At 36.6% G+C, this 18,761-nt stretch overlaps 2 protein-coding genes across 2 annotated transcripts; one reads left to right on the top strand and one right to left on the bottom strand.

Moving 5' to 3' along the window:
* Positions 1-13: 13 nt before the first annotated feature.
* Positions 14-5,680, bottom strand: LOC110098738. Its single transcript, XM_020825652.2, has 2 exons — positions 5,666-5,680; positions 14-5,212 (listed from the first exon to the last, which is right to left on the bottom strand). Exons 1-2 carry the CDS (start codon positions 5,678-5,680, stop codon positions 4,484-4,486), a joined length of 744 nt encoding a protein of 247 aa, XP_020681311.1. The 3' UTR covers positions 14-4,483.
* A 2,505-nt stretch (positions 5,681-8,185) lies between these two features.
* Positions 8,186-16,865, top strand: LOC110098742 (hypersensitive-induced response protein 4). Its single transcript, XM_020825655.2, has 5 exons — positions 8,186-8,494; positions 8,840-8,960; positions 9,298-9,389; positions 10,589-10,685; positions 16,367-16,865. Exons 1-5 carry the CDS (start codon positions 8,300-8,302, stop codon positions 16,732-16,734), a joined length of 873 nt encoding a protein of 290 aa, XP_020681314.1. The 5' UTR covers positions 8,186-8,299; the 3' UTR covers positions 16,735-16,865.
* The last annotated feature ends 1,896 nt before the right edge of the window (positions 16,866-18,761 follow it).

Raw genomic sequence — 18,761 nt, 5'->3', positions numbered from 1 at the left:
CGAAACTGACCCGGCACTATTCGGGTTCAGGTCGACCCGACCAGTTTTTCAAACGGGTCAATTTTTTGGACCCGGACCCGACCCGACCTGCGGGATGCACGATGCAGCAGAAACGAGACGCCCGACGCAGCGGAAGCCGGCGGCAGCCGGACGCACGACGCAGAAGTGACGCGGGATGCCAGGACTCGCGCGACTGCGGGACGCAGAACTAACGCCAGAAACTACCCGGCGGCAGCAGTGGGCTGACGGCAGCGCCGCAGCGGGACGCGCGACGCAGTGGACTTGACGCGACGCTGACATGACCTCAGGATGCTACTCTACGCGACGGGGCGGGGTCATTCCGGGTCATTCCTGGGTTCCCGGTTCAACCCGAACCCGACCCGATTTTTCAAACGTGTCGGTTTTCCGGACCCGAACCCGACCCGCTTCGGATTCGGGTCAATCCAAACCCGAAATTTTCGGGTCGGGTCCAATATTGACAGCTCTACTTTTTTTATTATATTTAAAAACAGTGATTGATTATCGAGGTCGATTTTGCCCGAATCGAGCTAATTCGAGCTCGATCGCACTTGATTGATGCGATCGATCACCGTCAAACACAATTTGACTCAAATCGAGCCTCAATTTATTTAGATTGACAATTTAATTAAACTAAGCTCAATCTAATTAAATTAAAATCAAATTGATCGAATGATCCTAAATCGGTCCAAATCAAACCCAATTGAGCCTCGTCGAACCAAATTCGATACAATTCCGTGTCAATTCTAGTCTAATTTCATAAAATTCCGATTGGACCCAATCAGACCCAAATAGGATTAGGGCTCAATTCCATCCATAATTGTCAAATTTATGCTCATTTGACTTCCCAAATCAAGAAATCAAATGAACAGCTCAAATTTCCTATGGAATCCCGCCCTGTTTCCCGTTACTTCCCTTTGATTTGCGTGGCTACAGCAAAATCCACTAGAGAGCGAAAATCCCCTTGTTTGGCGTATAGAGGGAGCGGAAGACGAGAGAAGAGCCTCTTCGGCTTACGTGAATCGCAAGCGTAGAGCAAGAGAGGGAGATACAAAGGCCTCCCCGTACGGATTCCTTCGCGTGTCTCCCCGCGTGCGGTCCAGGTGAATCGAGTGGCCTAGCCGAACCAGAGAAGGTTGCGGCCGGTGGTTCGAAGCCTCTTGTGCATTCCAAAGGAGCCGAGCAAAGATTGAGACATCCATTTGCTTCCCTCCTCTAAGGTCAGTGAAGATAGCAGCTTCTTCTCCTTCTTCCTTCGACTCCGGCGAACTCGGGACAGCAAAGCCAGCATCTAAACGCTCCAAACAGCCAAGACAGTACTTGGGGACATCTTGACAGCAAATTCAAGCTTCTTCCTCTTCCATTCAGCTCAAACAGCGATATCAGCGAAGTGTCGGCGGCGAAACCAGCAGCTTAGATTTCTTGAGCAGCAGTTTTCTCCTCCATTCCTCCATTTTCTCGCCTTTTGACAAGGCGAGTGGATAGTAGCTACACCGTGACAACCCGGCGAGGTAAAACTCTTAAAACTTAGAAAGACCTAGGTCCCTAACCCTAAGCCAATGGTTGCATGTATGACGCTCCAAAGCCGTAGGTTCTTTAGAAAACCTCGCTTTTACTTTCCAAACCCAAAGAAAATCCTTTGTATGTCGCTGTCCACTCGTTTAAGTCATGGAAATCAGGTGAGATTTCATGATTTGCTCTCTATCTTGCATGCATTGGACTTGTGTTCAATGCACTCTATCTTGCATGCATTGCTTGGTTGGTTGGTGATCATTGGTGGGTTGAAAACTACTGATAAGTTAATCAGAAAGGGTATACATGCTGAAACATTCAGTCATTTATGCAACAATTCTAATGAAAACAATGCACATCTACTATTCATTGAATGTGATTACTCATTTAATATTATCACCCATTTTATACCTTGGGCTACTATTTTTTTACTGAGACCTAACGTCATTCAATTATTCCACTATATTTTGGACCTCCCCCACAATTTAGAATGTTTTACTGCTTACATGCTTGTTGTTGTATCTATTGCATTTGGCGGTCCATAAGCATTCTTGCTACTACTTGGCACGTAATAAGAAGAACTATTACGGCTGTATATCATAAAAAAAATTAATCTTGATCGAGCACGAATCTCGAGGCCAAATTAAGTTGAAAACTTTTAAAATTAAATTCAAAATCATTCGAACTCCAAAACAACACCAAATTCGATTCAATCCAAACCCAAACGGGTCCAAATCAAAGATGCAAAGCACCATTGGAAGGTTCAAACCATAAATTAGACGACTAAACGGTTTTCAAACGTGACATAGTTATAGTTGAATCGAGCGGCTCGACGAGACGAATCCAACAAGCCTAAGATCGTTGAATTATGATATCATTAAATCACTTAAATACTCAATAAATGATCCACGATCAAAGAAATCGATATCGACAGTCCATTCAAAACACTCACAACATGTTCTTAATCTCCTCCCTATTTATTGGCTATACCACTTTCAAAAAACTATAAATAGATCTCTCATTCTTCATTGAGGGGGAGGAGGAAACATGAGAGCAAGAAAGAGAAAAAAGAGAGGACAGGAAGTGAAATATGAGATCTCTCTTGTCACCAAACTCTTCTTCGACCACCGCTTGGTCACCGACTATCGCCGGACTTACTCCCGGCTACCGATTGTCACAGGACATTCGCCTGACTGCCAATTATTGTCAGATTTACGCCTGGACGCCGACCTTCACTAGTCTTTCGCCGAACTTTCGTCCGGCCACCAACTATTGTCGATTTTATGCCCGACCACCGACCATCATCGAAATTATAGTCAGCCACAAATTTATTATTGAACTTACGTCTGCCACCAATTCTTATCATATTTTCTCCCGACAACCGTCGCCCAATTACGATTTTTCCAACCTTTGTCGCTCGCTTGCTACGGTCCTTCTGACCTCTATTGCTAGACTACGATATTTCTGACTACCATCACTAGATTGATTACATTCCTTCTAATATTCGTCACCAGATTACGATCTTTCTGACGTTCGTTGCCCGCCGACTACAGTCCCCCCGACCTACATCACTTGATAACAGTCTTACTGACCTTCGTCAATCACTGATTATAGTCCTTCTGACCTCCATCACCTTAAAATGATCTTTCCGACTATCGTCACCCGACTATGGTCTTTCCGACCTCTGTCGTCCTTTGACTATGGTCCTGCCGACAAAACAAACATGTCAATACTGAATCTTCCAATTCTCACCATGTAATGCACTCTATATGATGTATATTGGCTATAGCGAGCCAAGGCCTTCCCCCTAAGAAATGACCTCATTTGTAATCAACTGCAAACATTAGTGGATTCATTTAAATTGGGCCAGACCCCGAGCTTTTCCCTTTTTCAGGATTTTCCATGTAAAAATCTTGGTATCTCTTATGAACACTATACCTCTACTCTTTTATCTATATGTTTGTTAGATCTTCATATAAAGCAAAGACACTGAAATTTATATATCTCTACCGCCACGAATATTCCAAGACACAACAATGGCCAATGTCTCTAACTCGAAGAACTTTGAAGAAATCCTGCGTCTGATCCAACAACTCTAGTTCACACCTATCTGATATGTTCTCCCTTATTCTGTGTTGCGCCATGGGGTTATTTTTTTGCACTAGGGCTCTACATTTATCCCGACGAGTGGCTGGATTTTCCTTCCTGTATCTTGCAGGCTACCTGGTTGTTATTCCTTTTATGCTAGATTGGACAATCTTTTTGAGGTTTTGCAAGAGGGTGATAAGAGCTTTGCACCCGCCATCATTATGCTCCCTTGGATGGCCACTCTCACAAGAGCTTTTATTTTGTACGGAGACCGGACGGGAGAACCATCTAGTTAAGCACTGAATACCTAGAGGTACCAAGCTGGGTACCCACCAATGGGGTGACGTGGCACATTTTTATTGATCTCCGGACGCCCTCCACACTCCACACAGAATAATTCTTCGGCAACCAGGGAGTGATCCGCGCTTGAGATGTTCAGATACTTCACCTAGCTATGGGTGATTTTGCACTTTCCAAGTCATGTCTTTTGTCTATGGAATATGTCTTATTTTGCTTTATTTTCTCTATTCCCCTCTTCTGTAATTCTCTAATGGGTTCTAATACCGTTTTGAGCCTACTTTTACATCATTATATCAATGAAATTGGGCTCAGCCTCTCATTTTCCAAAAAAAAAAAAAAAGGGTGGAGACAGAGGATGGCTATGCGAACTAGTTTCCCTACTGAATCTACAACGCTCTAATGGAGGAAGAAACGGAAAGCAGGCGCAACACACAAGAGCATAGAATAAAAAAATATAAACTAAATAATAAACTGTACATTTTTTAAAATATGATAAAAAAATAATATTAATCAGGCGAGTAAAAAAAAAATCATCGACTTCGAGAAGTAGCTGCCACAATTTCACCTATTCGAAAGCTAGGAGAACTGTACTCCACAAAAAAAAAAAAAAAAAAAAAAAAACAGCGTAATATTCCATGCAGTGCAACACAATTCTAGTAAGTAAAGTCGAAGCAAAAGAATGCGTACTTTCTAGACTGTACTGCGAGTAGTGCAGCTCGAACCCTTTCGGATCTGCACACTGCAGCAGCGGCCTCCTTCCCTCCTTAACGTACACCTCCACCGCCGTCCGGACCAAATCCATCACCGTGTTCTCCGGCGACATCACCACATGGATCGGACCCAAACTCCGCTCCAGCGTCACGTTCATCAAAAGCTTAGCCATCCTCCCGCTATCTCCACCCTCCGCCGCGCGCCACAACGGGACGTGACGGACGTCCGATCGCTTCTCCGGCCGTTGGATCGACGAAGATCCTGCACGGCCGAAGCTCACGGTGGTTCCAGAACCGCGCAGCTCCGGGACCGTTCCCGGAAGGATCTCGAGGTGGAGACGGCCAGATCGATCTTCGGGGATAGGGTTAGGTTTTCCGTGGCCGATCTGATGGTTGGCATAGTGAAGGACGGAGAAGGGTGGGCGAAGGTATAAAAAGGATGAGGAGTGGCCGAGAATCTGCAGCGGGCGTTCACCTGCACTCAGAGCTGGATGATATTGATGGCAAGGAAGGTTCCAGGAAGCCTCGGCTTTCGTCTTCGAGGTATCAAGAGCTGTTGGTGCGGATTCTTTCAGGTAAATTAACTAGCTCTAATTTTAAATGAATAGTGCTCACTGATAGGCGGGATGATTTAAGAAATAATTAAGCGTCACGTGAGTTCGCGGGCTGGGTCCCACTGCTCTTATACTAAGAAGAAAATAAGGCAGAGGAGAAATTATTGACAATAGGGGTGTAAGTGAGCCGTGAGCTGGCTCGAACTCGACTCGTTAACGAGCTCGCGAGCCGAGTTTATCGAGCTTCGAGTTCGAGCCTACAATCAAGCTCGAATGATAAACGAGCTCGAGTTTGAGCTCAACCTGACTTGACTCAAAATTTTATCAAGCTACTCGATATATATAATTATTTTTTTATAATATTTGAAAGCTTATTTTATAAAAAAAATCTATCCGCATCTACAATTTTTCAAACGAGCTCGAGCTTGCGAGTCAAGTTTGAGCTTGATATTTCCTAAACGAATCGAGCTCGAGCCCACTTACCGAGCTCGAGCTCATTAAGGATTAAACGAGCCAGGCTTGATAAGGTAAATACTCGACTCGTTTACACCCCTAATTGACATCGAATGAGCTAAATCATAGTGTGTCATGTCACCCGGCTCATAGGGGTACACAGCAAAAGGGTGGCATGATGCACTCTGATTATGTTTCGATTCGATGTTCGCACATAATAATTTCATGAGGCGGAGGGCCGCATTAATTATAATAAATTGATGCATTTGAAACTTGTTTAAATTTTGAAAATTTTAAATACATACAAATAAATTATAAGATAAATTTCAAATGCATCAAAATTTTACAGTATATTTATTTTACTTCAAATCAATTGTCAATGTTTTCAAAATTCTTGCATTTGAAATATTTCACAGTCACTTTGACTTTGCAGGCAACCAAACAACTTTTATATGGATCATACATTTTTTGTATCAATACAACGCGCTTAACTCAACCATTACTTGATTTCCCAAATAAGATTTTGTTTAACGCGAGATCAACTCGTTTAAACTTAACATGAATAATAACTATATCAATTTTTGACTCAAATTCAAAATTTGATTCAATAAGACCCCAACCTAAAATTTAATACCCAAAGGGAGTTTTCATATAAAATTATTGTAGAGTATTTTGTTAGATTTGTACTACTCATATTGAACTAATGACCAATATTTATAAAAAAGGTATTGTTGCGTCCTGGAGTATTCGTGGCGGTAGAGAAATATAAAGTTTAACGTATTTGTACGAAGATCCAGCACACAATAAGATAAGAGTGAGTGTGTAGCGTTCATAAGAGACACCAGAGTTTTTACGTGGAAACCCCTGAAAAGGGGGAAAAACTACGGGGCCTGGCCCAGTTTGAATGAATCAACTAGTATTTGCACTCGATTACAAATGAGGCCCTTCCTTGGGAGAAGGCATTGGATTGATGTAACAAATGTACATCATATAAAGTGCATTACACGGTGGGAGTTACATATACATGTTTGTTTGGTTGGAAGGGCAATAGTCGGCAAAAGACCGGGGTCAGAAAGATCGTTGTTTAGTGATGGAGGTCGGAAGAACCGTAGTAGGCGACGAAGGTCTGAAGGACCGTAGTTGGTAGGAGATAGGAGTCTGAAAGATTGTTGTTGGCATGAGACCGAGGTCTGAAAGACTGTTGTCTGGTGATGGAGATCGGAGTGACCATACTAGGCGACGGAGGTCGGGAGGACCGTAGTCGGTAGGAGACCGGGGTCAGAAAGACCGTTGTTTGTTGATGGAGGTCAGATGGACCATAGTAGGCGACGAAGGTCTGAAGGATCGTAGTCGGCAGGAGACTGGGGTCTGAAAGACCATTGTCTTGTGATGGAGGTCGGAGCGACCGTAGTAGGTGACGGAGGTCGGGAGGACCGTAGTCGGTAGGAGACTGAGGTCAGAAAGACCGTTGTCCTGTGATGGAGGTCGGAGTGACCTTAGTAGGCGACGGAGGTCGTGAGGACCGTAGTCGACAGGAGACCAGGGTCTGAAAGAAATCGCTTGGTAACCCAAATTGTGGTTCAAACCTTCCAACAGCGCTTCGGGTCATTGATTTGAACATTTGGGCTCGGATTGAGTCGAATTTGGTGTCGTTGGGTTCGTATTTCCGAGACGCTCAGTTCGACTGTAAGTTTGCTGAAATCGGAGTTCGAATGGTCTCCGAATTAATTTTTGAAGTTTCCAACTTGATTTTGCATTGAGATTCGCGCCCGTTTAAGATAATTTTTTGATGACATATCAGGAATAATTACATATTTATTGCTAGTCATATTAGGGATGAGATATACTTGTAACCATCAATTAATTAAGGATAACTTCGGGTGAGTGTTAAATTAAGAGAGAATATATTTGACGAGTTCTTCGAACGAGAACCCCTTGTCAAATGATGGAGTCTCTCAACGAGTTCTCTTTGGAGAATAACCTCGACTAGTGGGCGGCAAATTCAATGGCTTAGCATTAAAGGTCCTTTGTTGAGTTCCCTATAAGTTTTATTTGCATCGTTATGTTATTATTGTTCTTTGAATAATAAAATTTCTTTGATTATAATCCTTATGTTATCATTGACAATCCACCTTTCATCCATTATTTTATTTTATTTTTATTTTTTTTATCTTTGAAATTTGTTATGTTTGTCGGCACACCTAATTTAGACTTCGTTTGGGACGACTTTCTTTCTACTTCTTAATTTTTGTATTAAAAATTATTTTAAGAAGCATAAAAAAAGTTGCTCCAAACGAAGCCTTAATCTTGATGATTTTAATCATAAAAATAGATTTTTCTTAAGTGCTATCTCAATAAAATACATAAAATTTTAGACTTTAACGTTGATATCTATAAATTTGAGATTTTTTTATTTATTTTTAGCATTATATTATTAAGTTAGAGCTTTAATCAATGTACTCATGGCCTATAATTGCTTCAAAGTTTATTATTTTGTGAGTATAAAGAAATCCAAATGTGTTTAAGGCATCATCGAACGGGCAACTACAAGTCTACAAGTAGAGAGGCACCAACCATTCTCTTTCGTCAAATTGCCGCGTGGAACTCGAACGCCCGAACAGGGATAGATACGCGCAGAGGGAGGGAGAGAGAGAGAACTTGAGGATGACGTCGAAAGGGTTATTCTGCTTCGCTTGCATCGGACAAGCGACTGTGGGTGTGGTGGAGCAGTGGGGGCGGTTCCAGCGAATCGCCGGCCCGGGCTTCCACTTTTTAAACCCATTCGCCGGAGAGTGCCTTGCCGGCGTCCTATCTACACGTGTATTTTCTTTGGAAGTTCGCATCGAGACTAAGACCAAGGTCCGCCCATCTAGCCGCACAATTCACCCGTTTCAAATCTTGAAATTGTCTCTGAATCGGAAAACCTTAACGCCGATTACAGTTTTTGTCGAAAGCTCCCATTTTTCAACATATAGGGTTTAACGTTTGTTTATTTTCTCATTTCTTTGTGATAATTCGGTTAGAGCCTTTTGATCTTTTGTTAGGAGCAATTTTCGTTGATGCAAGTCGGTAATCTAATCTATGTCTCCACTCTTTGTTGATATGTGGTCAACTTTGAATCTTCGCTCTTTATATATGTCTAAGTTGTCAAAAGTTATGCTTTGAGGGCATAATCCGAAATTAACTTTGATTCAATCTCTGCAGGACAATGTTTTTGTGCAATTACTTTGTTCTATTCAGTATCGAGTTATCAAGGAAAACGCTGATGATGCATTCTATGAGTTGCAAAATCCCCAGGAACAGATTCGAGCTTATGTTTTTGATGGTAACACCATTTCTTAAATTAGTTTGAAGCGTAATTTGGTTGCTTTTGGTCGAAAACATGTTTAAGAAAATGTTGATTTCGCTTTCCTGTCCTTTTATGTGTGAAAATGAAATCATTGTATTTGAGAGGATTTCTGCAGCTAAATAATAATAATAATTGCTAACTACATCCAATCAAATAATTGTTCTTCTTGTATTTGAGAGGATTTCTGTCAAATTTCATGATTTTTTTTTTGTTCTTCAATAAACGAAATGGACCCTCATATGAGTTCATATTTCATAATTGTGTGCCTCTTCTAAGTTTTAAATGACGTTGTTCCCCTTATTTCCAATTGCAGTGGTTCGGGCCCATGTCCCGAGAATGACTCTTGATGATCTCTTTGAACAAAAGGGTGAAGTGGCAAAGGCTGTACTGGATGAACTTGAAAAGGTAGCTTAAATCTGCTCTGTGCATTTGTCTCCGGACATCATGGATTTTGTAATTGAATCTTCTTATCTTTTTAGTTAGTTTAGGGTATATGAATAATTTTCAATGTCTTAGAAACTAAATATCATTCAACAACTGAAACTTTTCAGCAATTTCTTTACTTGCTTGGCAATGAAAAAATCGTTTCTTTTATTTTGACTGGGTATATCTGAGGTCATAAAATTGGTCTTCTTGTTATTTGACTACTGTATTTCTTTCCATATCAGCAATATCAATTCTCACCTTCGTTTTCTTAATAAAATCAGTAAATTAGTTTATTTTTCTGGTTTTTAAGCTGTGTTTTTGTGCAGAACATGGGTTTAAACTATATATTTCCTGTAAACAAGTTTGCATATGTGCAAAATTTCCCTTTCTGTTTAATTTGTAGATTTACATGCAATCTTCACACCTTATTTCATGCTTGAATTTAACTTGATCATGACATTTGGCAACCTATATTCCAATTTGAATGTTCTTTGTTCTGTGAAATATAATAATTGCTTATGTCTTGGGCTGGTACTGGGCCGATTTCAAGAAAACTTGCTTAAACTCGAAATTGGTTTAGAGTTGAGCAAACTTTGCAAGTCCTGAAAAAAATGATTGATTCCTGGTCTATTTTTGTTGATTGGCCCAAGTATTTTTAAAAATTGTTCTAAACATTTGATAGGAAATACTTGATTTCAAGTATTCTCTAATCACTTTAGCAACAAATCTCAAAGCGAGCTGCTGTCCACAGCAGGAAATCAGCCAAAAACAGTAGAAAAATAGAGAAAAACTGCAGAAGATGAGGAGAAAACGCTTGTATTTTACTAGTAGACAATGAAAATAGCAAAGATACAATTTGTTCTTCAATTCGAGAGGAAGAATGTACTCTCCAAAGTCTCCGGCGAAGCCAAGAGCCCAAAACAAAACCTAGATCTCAAAGAGAAAACTCAAATTCAAGATTGCATGTAAATGTTTATGCTTACATGTTTTGAGTCAATTTCGTGTTGAATCAATTTGATACTGAACAAGCCATCCTTGAGTTGGAAGTAAATTTATTTTGATTTTAACTCAATTAAGATTCGGGTGATCATCAAATTTGAGTTTTGAATAAGTTATCATCCTTATCTTTATCATGCATTGTAATTTATATTAACCTGTTCCTGAAAATAACTGACCAGGTAATGGGAGCTTATGGATATAATATTGAGCAGATTCTTATGGTTGACATTATACCTGATTCTTTTGTGCGTAAAGCAATGAATGAGATAAATGCAGGTTTGTATCTTCAGTTTTTGATGGTTTATGTACTTGTTCTTTTTGGGTTTGCTACCTGTTTTTATTGTTGTTAACATATTGTTTGTTTCTTAGCTGTTATTTGTTTTTATATTCATTCTACCTGATATTCAAGCGCAATTCAGTAGCTTTTACTCATTCGTCATATTTATATTTGGATTAGTGTAGGTAACCTTTTGATAAAGTTATGCTCGGTGATTATTATTGATGAATAATAGATTTTGCATTTATCCCAAGAACAAAATATATAATTGTTGAGTTTCAAGAAATATTCAGTGTAATTCTGTAGCTTTAAGAGATATAAATTCTCAAGTTTTTGGGTGTCCTTTGTCTGTTGCTTTAGATATGTCAGGTGCATGTTTCAGATATTAGTTAAATTTGCTCATATTTTTTGTGGAGTAGCAATTGAAATTTTAAAACACATTGATCTATATCATTTAGAAGTTGCATTTGATGAATTAGAAAGCTTTTCTGGTTCTGAAAATATTTAGCTCATATTGAAATATAACAGCTCAGGTCTCTCATTTTTGCTAATTAGCTGTTATATTATACCTTAACTTACGATGTCATTGTTTATTGAACCTCCGTTGTCTTTCAACCTAAAGAGTGTATGCAACTAGATTATGAGGAGCACTTATTTGTGAGAATGTATGCATGTTTTTTGTTTGCTAGTCAAAATAATTAAGTACTTGTAATTTTTGAACGTGTCATTAGGGTTCAAATTTATTTGAGTTGATTTGACCTATCATTAAAGAGTAAATGGGATCATCAAGGGTGGCATTATTATCATGTCTAAATTGTTACATGGACTAAATATTTATAATAGAAATTGATACTATTTATTATTATAATATTTTATCATTATTGAGGATAATCAATTTTTCTATTTTCTCTTTTAGCCTATATATAGTCACATATATGCTTGCATTGGAAGACAATTCAGTAAATATGTAATCCTTTCAATTCTCACTCCATTCTAACTTGGTATCTGAGCAAAAATATCTCTCGGATCATCTTTTCCCCTCAAATTCCCCGCTTTTCAATGATCGTTGATCTATCTCACACATGCTTGTCACCACCTCATGTGCCATGCCTTCTACTTATATCTCTTACACACGAGTATTTGATCCCTTGCTTATTGAGTAAAGATCCATTCATTCCTTATTTGTATGTTACAACCATTGTTAACCACACAAATATAACATGCAATTGTTCCTGTATCTGCAGTTGAGATCTTTCAAACTTGTGATTATGGCTTCATTTGGGATGACTTTCTTACTGTTTTTTAAAGCATTTTTTAAGTATAAAAAATTTAATTTTTGTATTAAAAAACTGCTTTAAGAAGCGGCAAGAAAGCCGTCCCAAACGAAACCTATACCATCTCCCGCTTGAGTTATGTTATATGTCACACATTCTTCCTGCTAGCATTGCTTGCTTGTGATCCTTCTCCTGTTTTTGCTGTCGACTCTAATTATTACTAGTTTGCAGTAGTGCACCAGACATCAAACTTGCCAATCCTCAGGCTCACTTTCTGATCTCTTTGGTTGCTGTCTGCATTGCAAAGCTTGGCAGATTTGCTCCTTTAGTTTCACTTAGCATGGCATTATTTCCCCTTGGTACTGTCATCTAAGTATTCATGATCACCTTACTTTTGCCCTAGGCCTCGCCTACCTGCAATCTATTGTCTTCGTTAACACCTTTCATTGAGTTCCAGGCGACCTCCTCACTGCATGTTTTCCCAATCCCTAGGGTAATTCGATCAATAACCACTGGCTGATTCTATAATCTATAACATCCATTGTATTAAGATCTCAACGAAACCATACATCCTCCTTGCAAACGAGCACATTACGACCTTTTGTTGTATTACATAATATATTTTCCAATATATCTTCTCTTTCCATATTGACACTGCTGCATTAATTGTTCCTTGTTTTCATTTCAATCCGTTTAACAACTTTTGTCCTTACTACATTTACCTCTTTGTCAACGCTCTTTATCTGTATTCTTCATCAAAATTTTTTGGTTGATGCATTTCAGTTGACATTTTTATGGATACTCTTCATCGACGCACTTTGTTGATAATGTCTTCATCACTCTATTTTGATACTTTTGTTTGATGATCTTATATATGACGTCATCACTCTTTCTCTGACACAGATTTCATTGCTAACTCTGTTTGTCTCATTCACATTTCTATTTTTCGCATATTACTTGTGCTTCTAAGTGATTCTCATAACTATGGCTAACAAAACCTTCAACTAATTCATCTCTAATTATTACTAGTTTCAAACTAAAGTTGGCTTCTTCCATGCCACCTTAAGTTTATAGGGGATTGCTATCATATCTAAATAAATTATCACACATGCTAACTATTTATAATATGAACAAGTATTATTTATTTTATAATATTTTTCTTTTTGGTGGATATTTTCGTTTATTGCTCACCTCTCAAGCCTGAGTGCAGACAGATATATGCCTTTCCTAGAAAGGCAACTCATTAAAGATGCAGTCCTATATAATTTTCTGTCATCTAACAGGAATATTATAGCTCAACAATTGCATTGGATGAGTTTTTGTTTTCTAGATGATTTTCTTAGTAAATATTTCTATATGATGGTGTTTGAGATTTGTTGTCTTCTTTTATGTATCATTTTATTGAAGTGGATTTAACTGAGCTGAGTTGTTGCAGTTACCTTTAACCTGTCATTAATTAGATCAAATTAGGACTATTGTTTTGTTTGGTTTGATGCCCTTGGAACTCTTTAACAAAGCTCAGGATGGTAGTTTTGAGCCATGGCATGAACCAATGTGTAATGGACCTTGTCAGTGTTAGTTTAGTTCTGACCAACTGTGGAGGGGTTTCTTCCCCAACAAAATAATCGCTTTTGCCCATTCATCTTCTCTTTCGTTGATGAAACTTCCATGACTTTTCAATGATTAGTATCTCCTCAATCAACTTGATATTACGGCTTTGTTTCCTCTTCCATATCAGTAATTTGATGCTCCTCGTTTATCATCTTCTCAAAATTAACCCTCGTTGCCCTCTCACACGCACACAAATGCTTGTTGTAAGAACCAGATCATTATTTATTATATTGGCTTCTGTAACAACATCACCATCATCATTGTAGTTTATTGTTATCCATTTACTGGGCACTGGGAAATCATTGAATAGAGACTTACCAAATGATAATGAAAAACGTTCTGCTGATGCTTTGATTCAATGGGAACTAATGAATCTATGGTTTAGGTGATCAAATTCGTTCCTGTTTCTGCTATATTTGTATTTATATTAGTCCTAAATTGGAGATTGCAGATTGTTGTACTTCTGATACCTTGATTTATTGTACAGAGAAGAATCCAATATTAGAGGTATGAAGCCTCGGAGGAAGTATGCAGGGTGTTAAGAGAAATTAATCATGATGAAAGCCTTATGATTAGGAGGAACAACAATTAGGAGAAGATAATGCCAAAGCAAAAAAAAAAAGATATAGAGCAAAGAAAAAGCTTCATATATAGATGATTTATATGAAGGTATATTGCTAAGTCGAAAATGAGATTTTAAAATAGCTAAGGAAAAGATAAGTGATTTATGGATTTTAATCGATAAGTGATTTATGGATTTTAATCAAGTTAAATATACTATAATTGAGAATAATATGATCTTTGCTGAATATTAAGGCATCAAGAAAAGATATAATGCTACTTTAATAAATTATTAAATGAGAAAATTAAGGATGAAACTATTTGAAAATATCATTTTGATTACAATAATAAGATATAATATAAAGTAATCCTAAAAAGTGAAGTAGAGTTAGCAAGGACGAAGACTTCTGTAGATACATTATACAGCTATTGGTCCATATGTAATACTTATTTAAATTTTTTATAGATGACAATTTTAAGTGTTGGAAAATTTGTTAAAATATGCTGAAAGTTAAAATAAGGAAGAAAATACTTTAAGTAGCGGACTTAAAATTTGAAAAACTAAGATTGAATATATAGCATGCTTATATAGAACATTCAAAGTGAATTTACTTTGTGTATTCTTTTCCCATATGCCTAAGCTACTTGTTGATACACCAGCTAAAATAAATGAAAAGCTAGAACTAAAGAGAAAATATTTAAGGAGATATTGAGGTTAAAATTAGCAGAACAAATACTAAATATATGATAAACAATTTTAGTGTGAGTAATTGGAACAATTATGATTTCATGTCTGTTAGAAGATAAAGTAATACTATGGTGTAGTATGTTAAAGTATTTTAGATTCATTATACAACAAAAGATATAACTTTTGGAGTTAAGACTACATTATTGGAATTAAACTATGCCTTAAGGAATTTTTAGTTAAATTTTATAAAATTACTGCTATATTCGATTTGATGTGTGGATTCAAGTGTTGGATGGTAAAAAATTGACCATAGTTAAATTTAGTGCGATAAAAAATTGAATATTAGGATAAATGTGTTATAAAGTAGGAATGATTATATTAGATAAACAATTTGAGTGATATATAATGAAGATAAACTAGTTGAAAATATACTTAAATGGTATGGACATGTACTATAAAGGATAAAAATGCACACATTAGACTGATAATTAAAATTAATTTTGTTGGATCAGGAAGAAAAATGGGCATACTTCAAGTAATATGGATATAAGTTTGTCAAAATAATTTGCCAAAAAAAAAACTCAGGAAGCACTTAACAATAAATTATGAAAAATTATGATTCATAAAGTCAACCTAAAATAATTTGGATAAGGCTAATGATGATGATAAAAACCAATTTTTAATTCATTAGTCAGTCATCTCCAATTATAACCTAATTCTTACTATAAATAATATTAACCATAAATTTATGGGCATTTTAACTATTAACTTGAAATAGTAAATGAACATTTTATTTTTGAGAATTGAAAAAATGATAAATCAAGAGAAATGCTATAAAATAACGGACTAAATGACTATTGACATAAAAAAGACTCAAAACTGATTAGTGGAGGTAGGCGTCTTCGACTACATTAAGTATTTGACTTAGGTATTTTGGTTGCTTCAAAGGAGATGGCATAATTGTAACATCTATTCAAATTCGGTTTCAAACATAGCAACCCATCAATCAGAGCCTAATTAGTAAGAAACGGAAGACCACCATGCCTCACAGTCCATTAAGAAACTCTATCAAGTCCCATTAAAAAGAAACCAGTAACAGATTTATCCAATCAAGCAGCCTATTGATTTTTCCAAAAGTGCTGAGTTATGCTAACACAGATCCAAATTCCAATCAAACCAACACAGATATTGGAGAGTACAATCCATTCTTTATAGGGATTGTTCATGCGCATGATTTCTATTTTTGGTTATTGTAATTTTTTTTCAGATTTTCATCTAAAGACAGGAAAACTTTTAAGATAGAAAATTGAAGATACCAAATCTTTAAATTTGACACAGTAAAATTTAGATATCAATTGAGACAAAGCTGAGCTAAGTACATCATGGTTTGGATCGGTTCGAGCTCAAGCTGATCTTTCGCATATATGTTTATACTTGACTTGCTTAAATTAATTGAACGAGTACTTAAATGAGCTAATATGCAAGCTAAAATTTCAAATGAGCACTTGAACTCTCATTTTTTCAAGATCACAACTTATTACTGCAGCTCAGAGGCTTCAACTTGCAAGTATTTACAAAGGTGAGGCAGAGAAAACTATCCTGGTGAAGAAAGCTGAAGCAGAGGCTGAGGCCAAGTATCTGGGTGGTGTTGGTATTGCCAAGCAGCGTCAAGCAATAACAGAAGGTTTGAGAGCGAACATCCTTAATATCTCCAATAGCGTCTCTGGCACCTCGGCCAAGGAAGTGATGGATCTCATTATGGTGACCCAATACTTCGACACCATCAAGGAACTTGGGAATTCGTCGAAGAATACAACTGTGTTTCTGCCTCATGGCCCCGGCCATGTAAAAGATATAAGTGACCAGATACGCAATGGAACCATGGAAGCATCCTGCAGCAACTTAGGCCATTGATGCCTTGATATTGTTGCTCTTAGCTAAACCTTACATTAAACAAGTTGAAGTTTTTTTTTTTCTCTACAGTGTGATAAAGGCTTGATGGTGATGTTGTTGTTCATTTCTGGAATCCACTTATCCTTTATGTTTGTCATAATTTCATCAATTTTTAATTTTTGTACTAAAAAATTGCTTTAAGAAGTAGTAAGAAAGCCATCCCAGACAAAGCTTGAGTGATTCAGGCAATTTGGGTATGCCATGAGTGTTAAGCTGGCGACTAGTATGATTAAGGCTTCGTTCGGGATGATTTTTTTACTGCTTTTTGAAGCAGTTTTTAGTACAAAAATTAAAAATTTTTATTAAAAAACTGTTTTAAAAAATAGTAAGAAAACCGTCCCAAATGAAACGAAGCCTAAGTTTAAAAGTATGCTGACTCACAATGCCACCATATAGTTGATTGGGCTCTAGTGTGTATGATACTTGATGACATTTCATTTAAGGGGGTTCAGGGGTTGTAGTGGCCGATGTTGAGCGATAGCTTTGATTTTAATCCTATATTAGATGGTTAAAATATATATTAATATAAAAATATCACCTTGTTTAAAATTACTCATACGCTTGAGTTTTTGGATGGAAAATAAATTTAATCATTAGTGTAGCTAACTCCACTTAGATCCTCTTTTTGATTCATTATCAAAAAAAACCCTTGCACTAAGGTTTCATTTGAGACGACTTTCTTATTGCTTCTTAAAATAGTTTTTTTTTTTTAGTAGAAAGCAGCTTTAAGAAGCAGTGAAAAAGTCATCCCAAATGAAGTCGAAGTTAACTATGTACGACGTTTGTTTGGAACGACTTTATTTCTGTTTTTTAAAGCAGCTTTTCATTATAATTTTTTTTAATTTTGTATTAAAAAACAGATTTAAGAATTAGAAAGAAAGCCGTCCCATACAGTGGTTAGATTTGGTATCTTATTAGAGGACCCCAACACCCTCTCCACAAACCCCCCGTATAAAAGTGCAGCATCCAGCTGACTTCACAGAGCATTCTCACACTACAATAATCTGTTCAAGTCAGACATCCTTTTGATCGAATCAATGACGAACCATTCAGCATAATAATTTTTAATACCAATATGTCTTTCATCCTACTCATTGTCATCTCCTATCTAACATATTTTTTCATGAATTTCAACGTAATCATAGATTAAAGATTCATTTTGGATGGCTTTTTTATTGCTTCTTAAAGCAGTTATTTAGCAAAAAAAATTATTTTTTTTACTAAAAAATTGCTTTAGGAACAGTAAGAAAGCTTCGTGATTCATTCAATATGACTTTTTTTTGGCTTCCTAAGGCGATTTTATAATATAAAAATTTTAATTTTTGTATTAAAAAGTTGTTGTACTAAGCAAGAAAAAGCAATCCCAAATGCTTAAATGAAGCATGAGATTCTATTTTGGACCGCTTTCTTATTACTTCTTAAAAAAAAAATTAGAATAAATTTTTTTAATTTAAATTTTTTTTTATTAAAAAGTTGAATTAGAAAGCAATAAAAAAGTTGTTTCAAATGAAATCTAAATTTTAATAAAAGGCATTATGTGACTCATCGTTTTCTTTATTTTATGGAAGGTGTTGAACGAAGACAAACTACTCCTCACATAACCTAACAACTACAAACTTAAGTTGTGCTGAAAGTCAAATCATTTTACCGTTGGTTGGATCTAACCTCTTCATTAAAAATTATATATATATATATATAATCGACGTTATATAACTGCAAAAATACTATTAATTTAAATTTAATTAACTTAATTGAGTATTAAATATGTAGTTGATAAGCTCATAACAAAAAGGTTTTTTCTAATTAAAGCCCCTCTTTCTAAGTTATCATTATAGTTAACAAGTTAATTAACAACTTCTGGGTTATTTTATGTTTTAATTTTTAAGCTCGTATTTAAGCTTTGTTTGGAACAGCTTTCATACTGCTTTTTAAAATAACTTTTTACTACAAAATTTTAAATTAAAAAAAAATTGTACTAAAAAGTTGTT

The sequence above is a fragment of the Dendrobium catenatum genome, unplaced genomic scaffold (assembly GCF_001605985.2).
Source record: "Dendrobium catenatum unplaced genomic scaffold, ASM160598v2 fragScaff_scaffold_645, whole genome shotgun sequence".
NCBI classification, from domain to species: domain Eukaryota; kingdom Viridiplantae; phylum Streptophyta; class Magnoliopsida; order Asparagales; family Orchidaceae; genus Dendrobium; species Dendrobium catenatum.
This window is presented reverse-complemented; position numbering and strand designations above follow the sequence as displayed.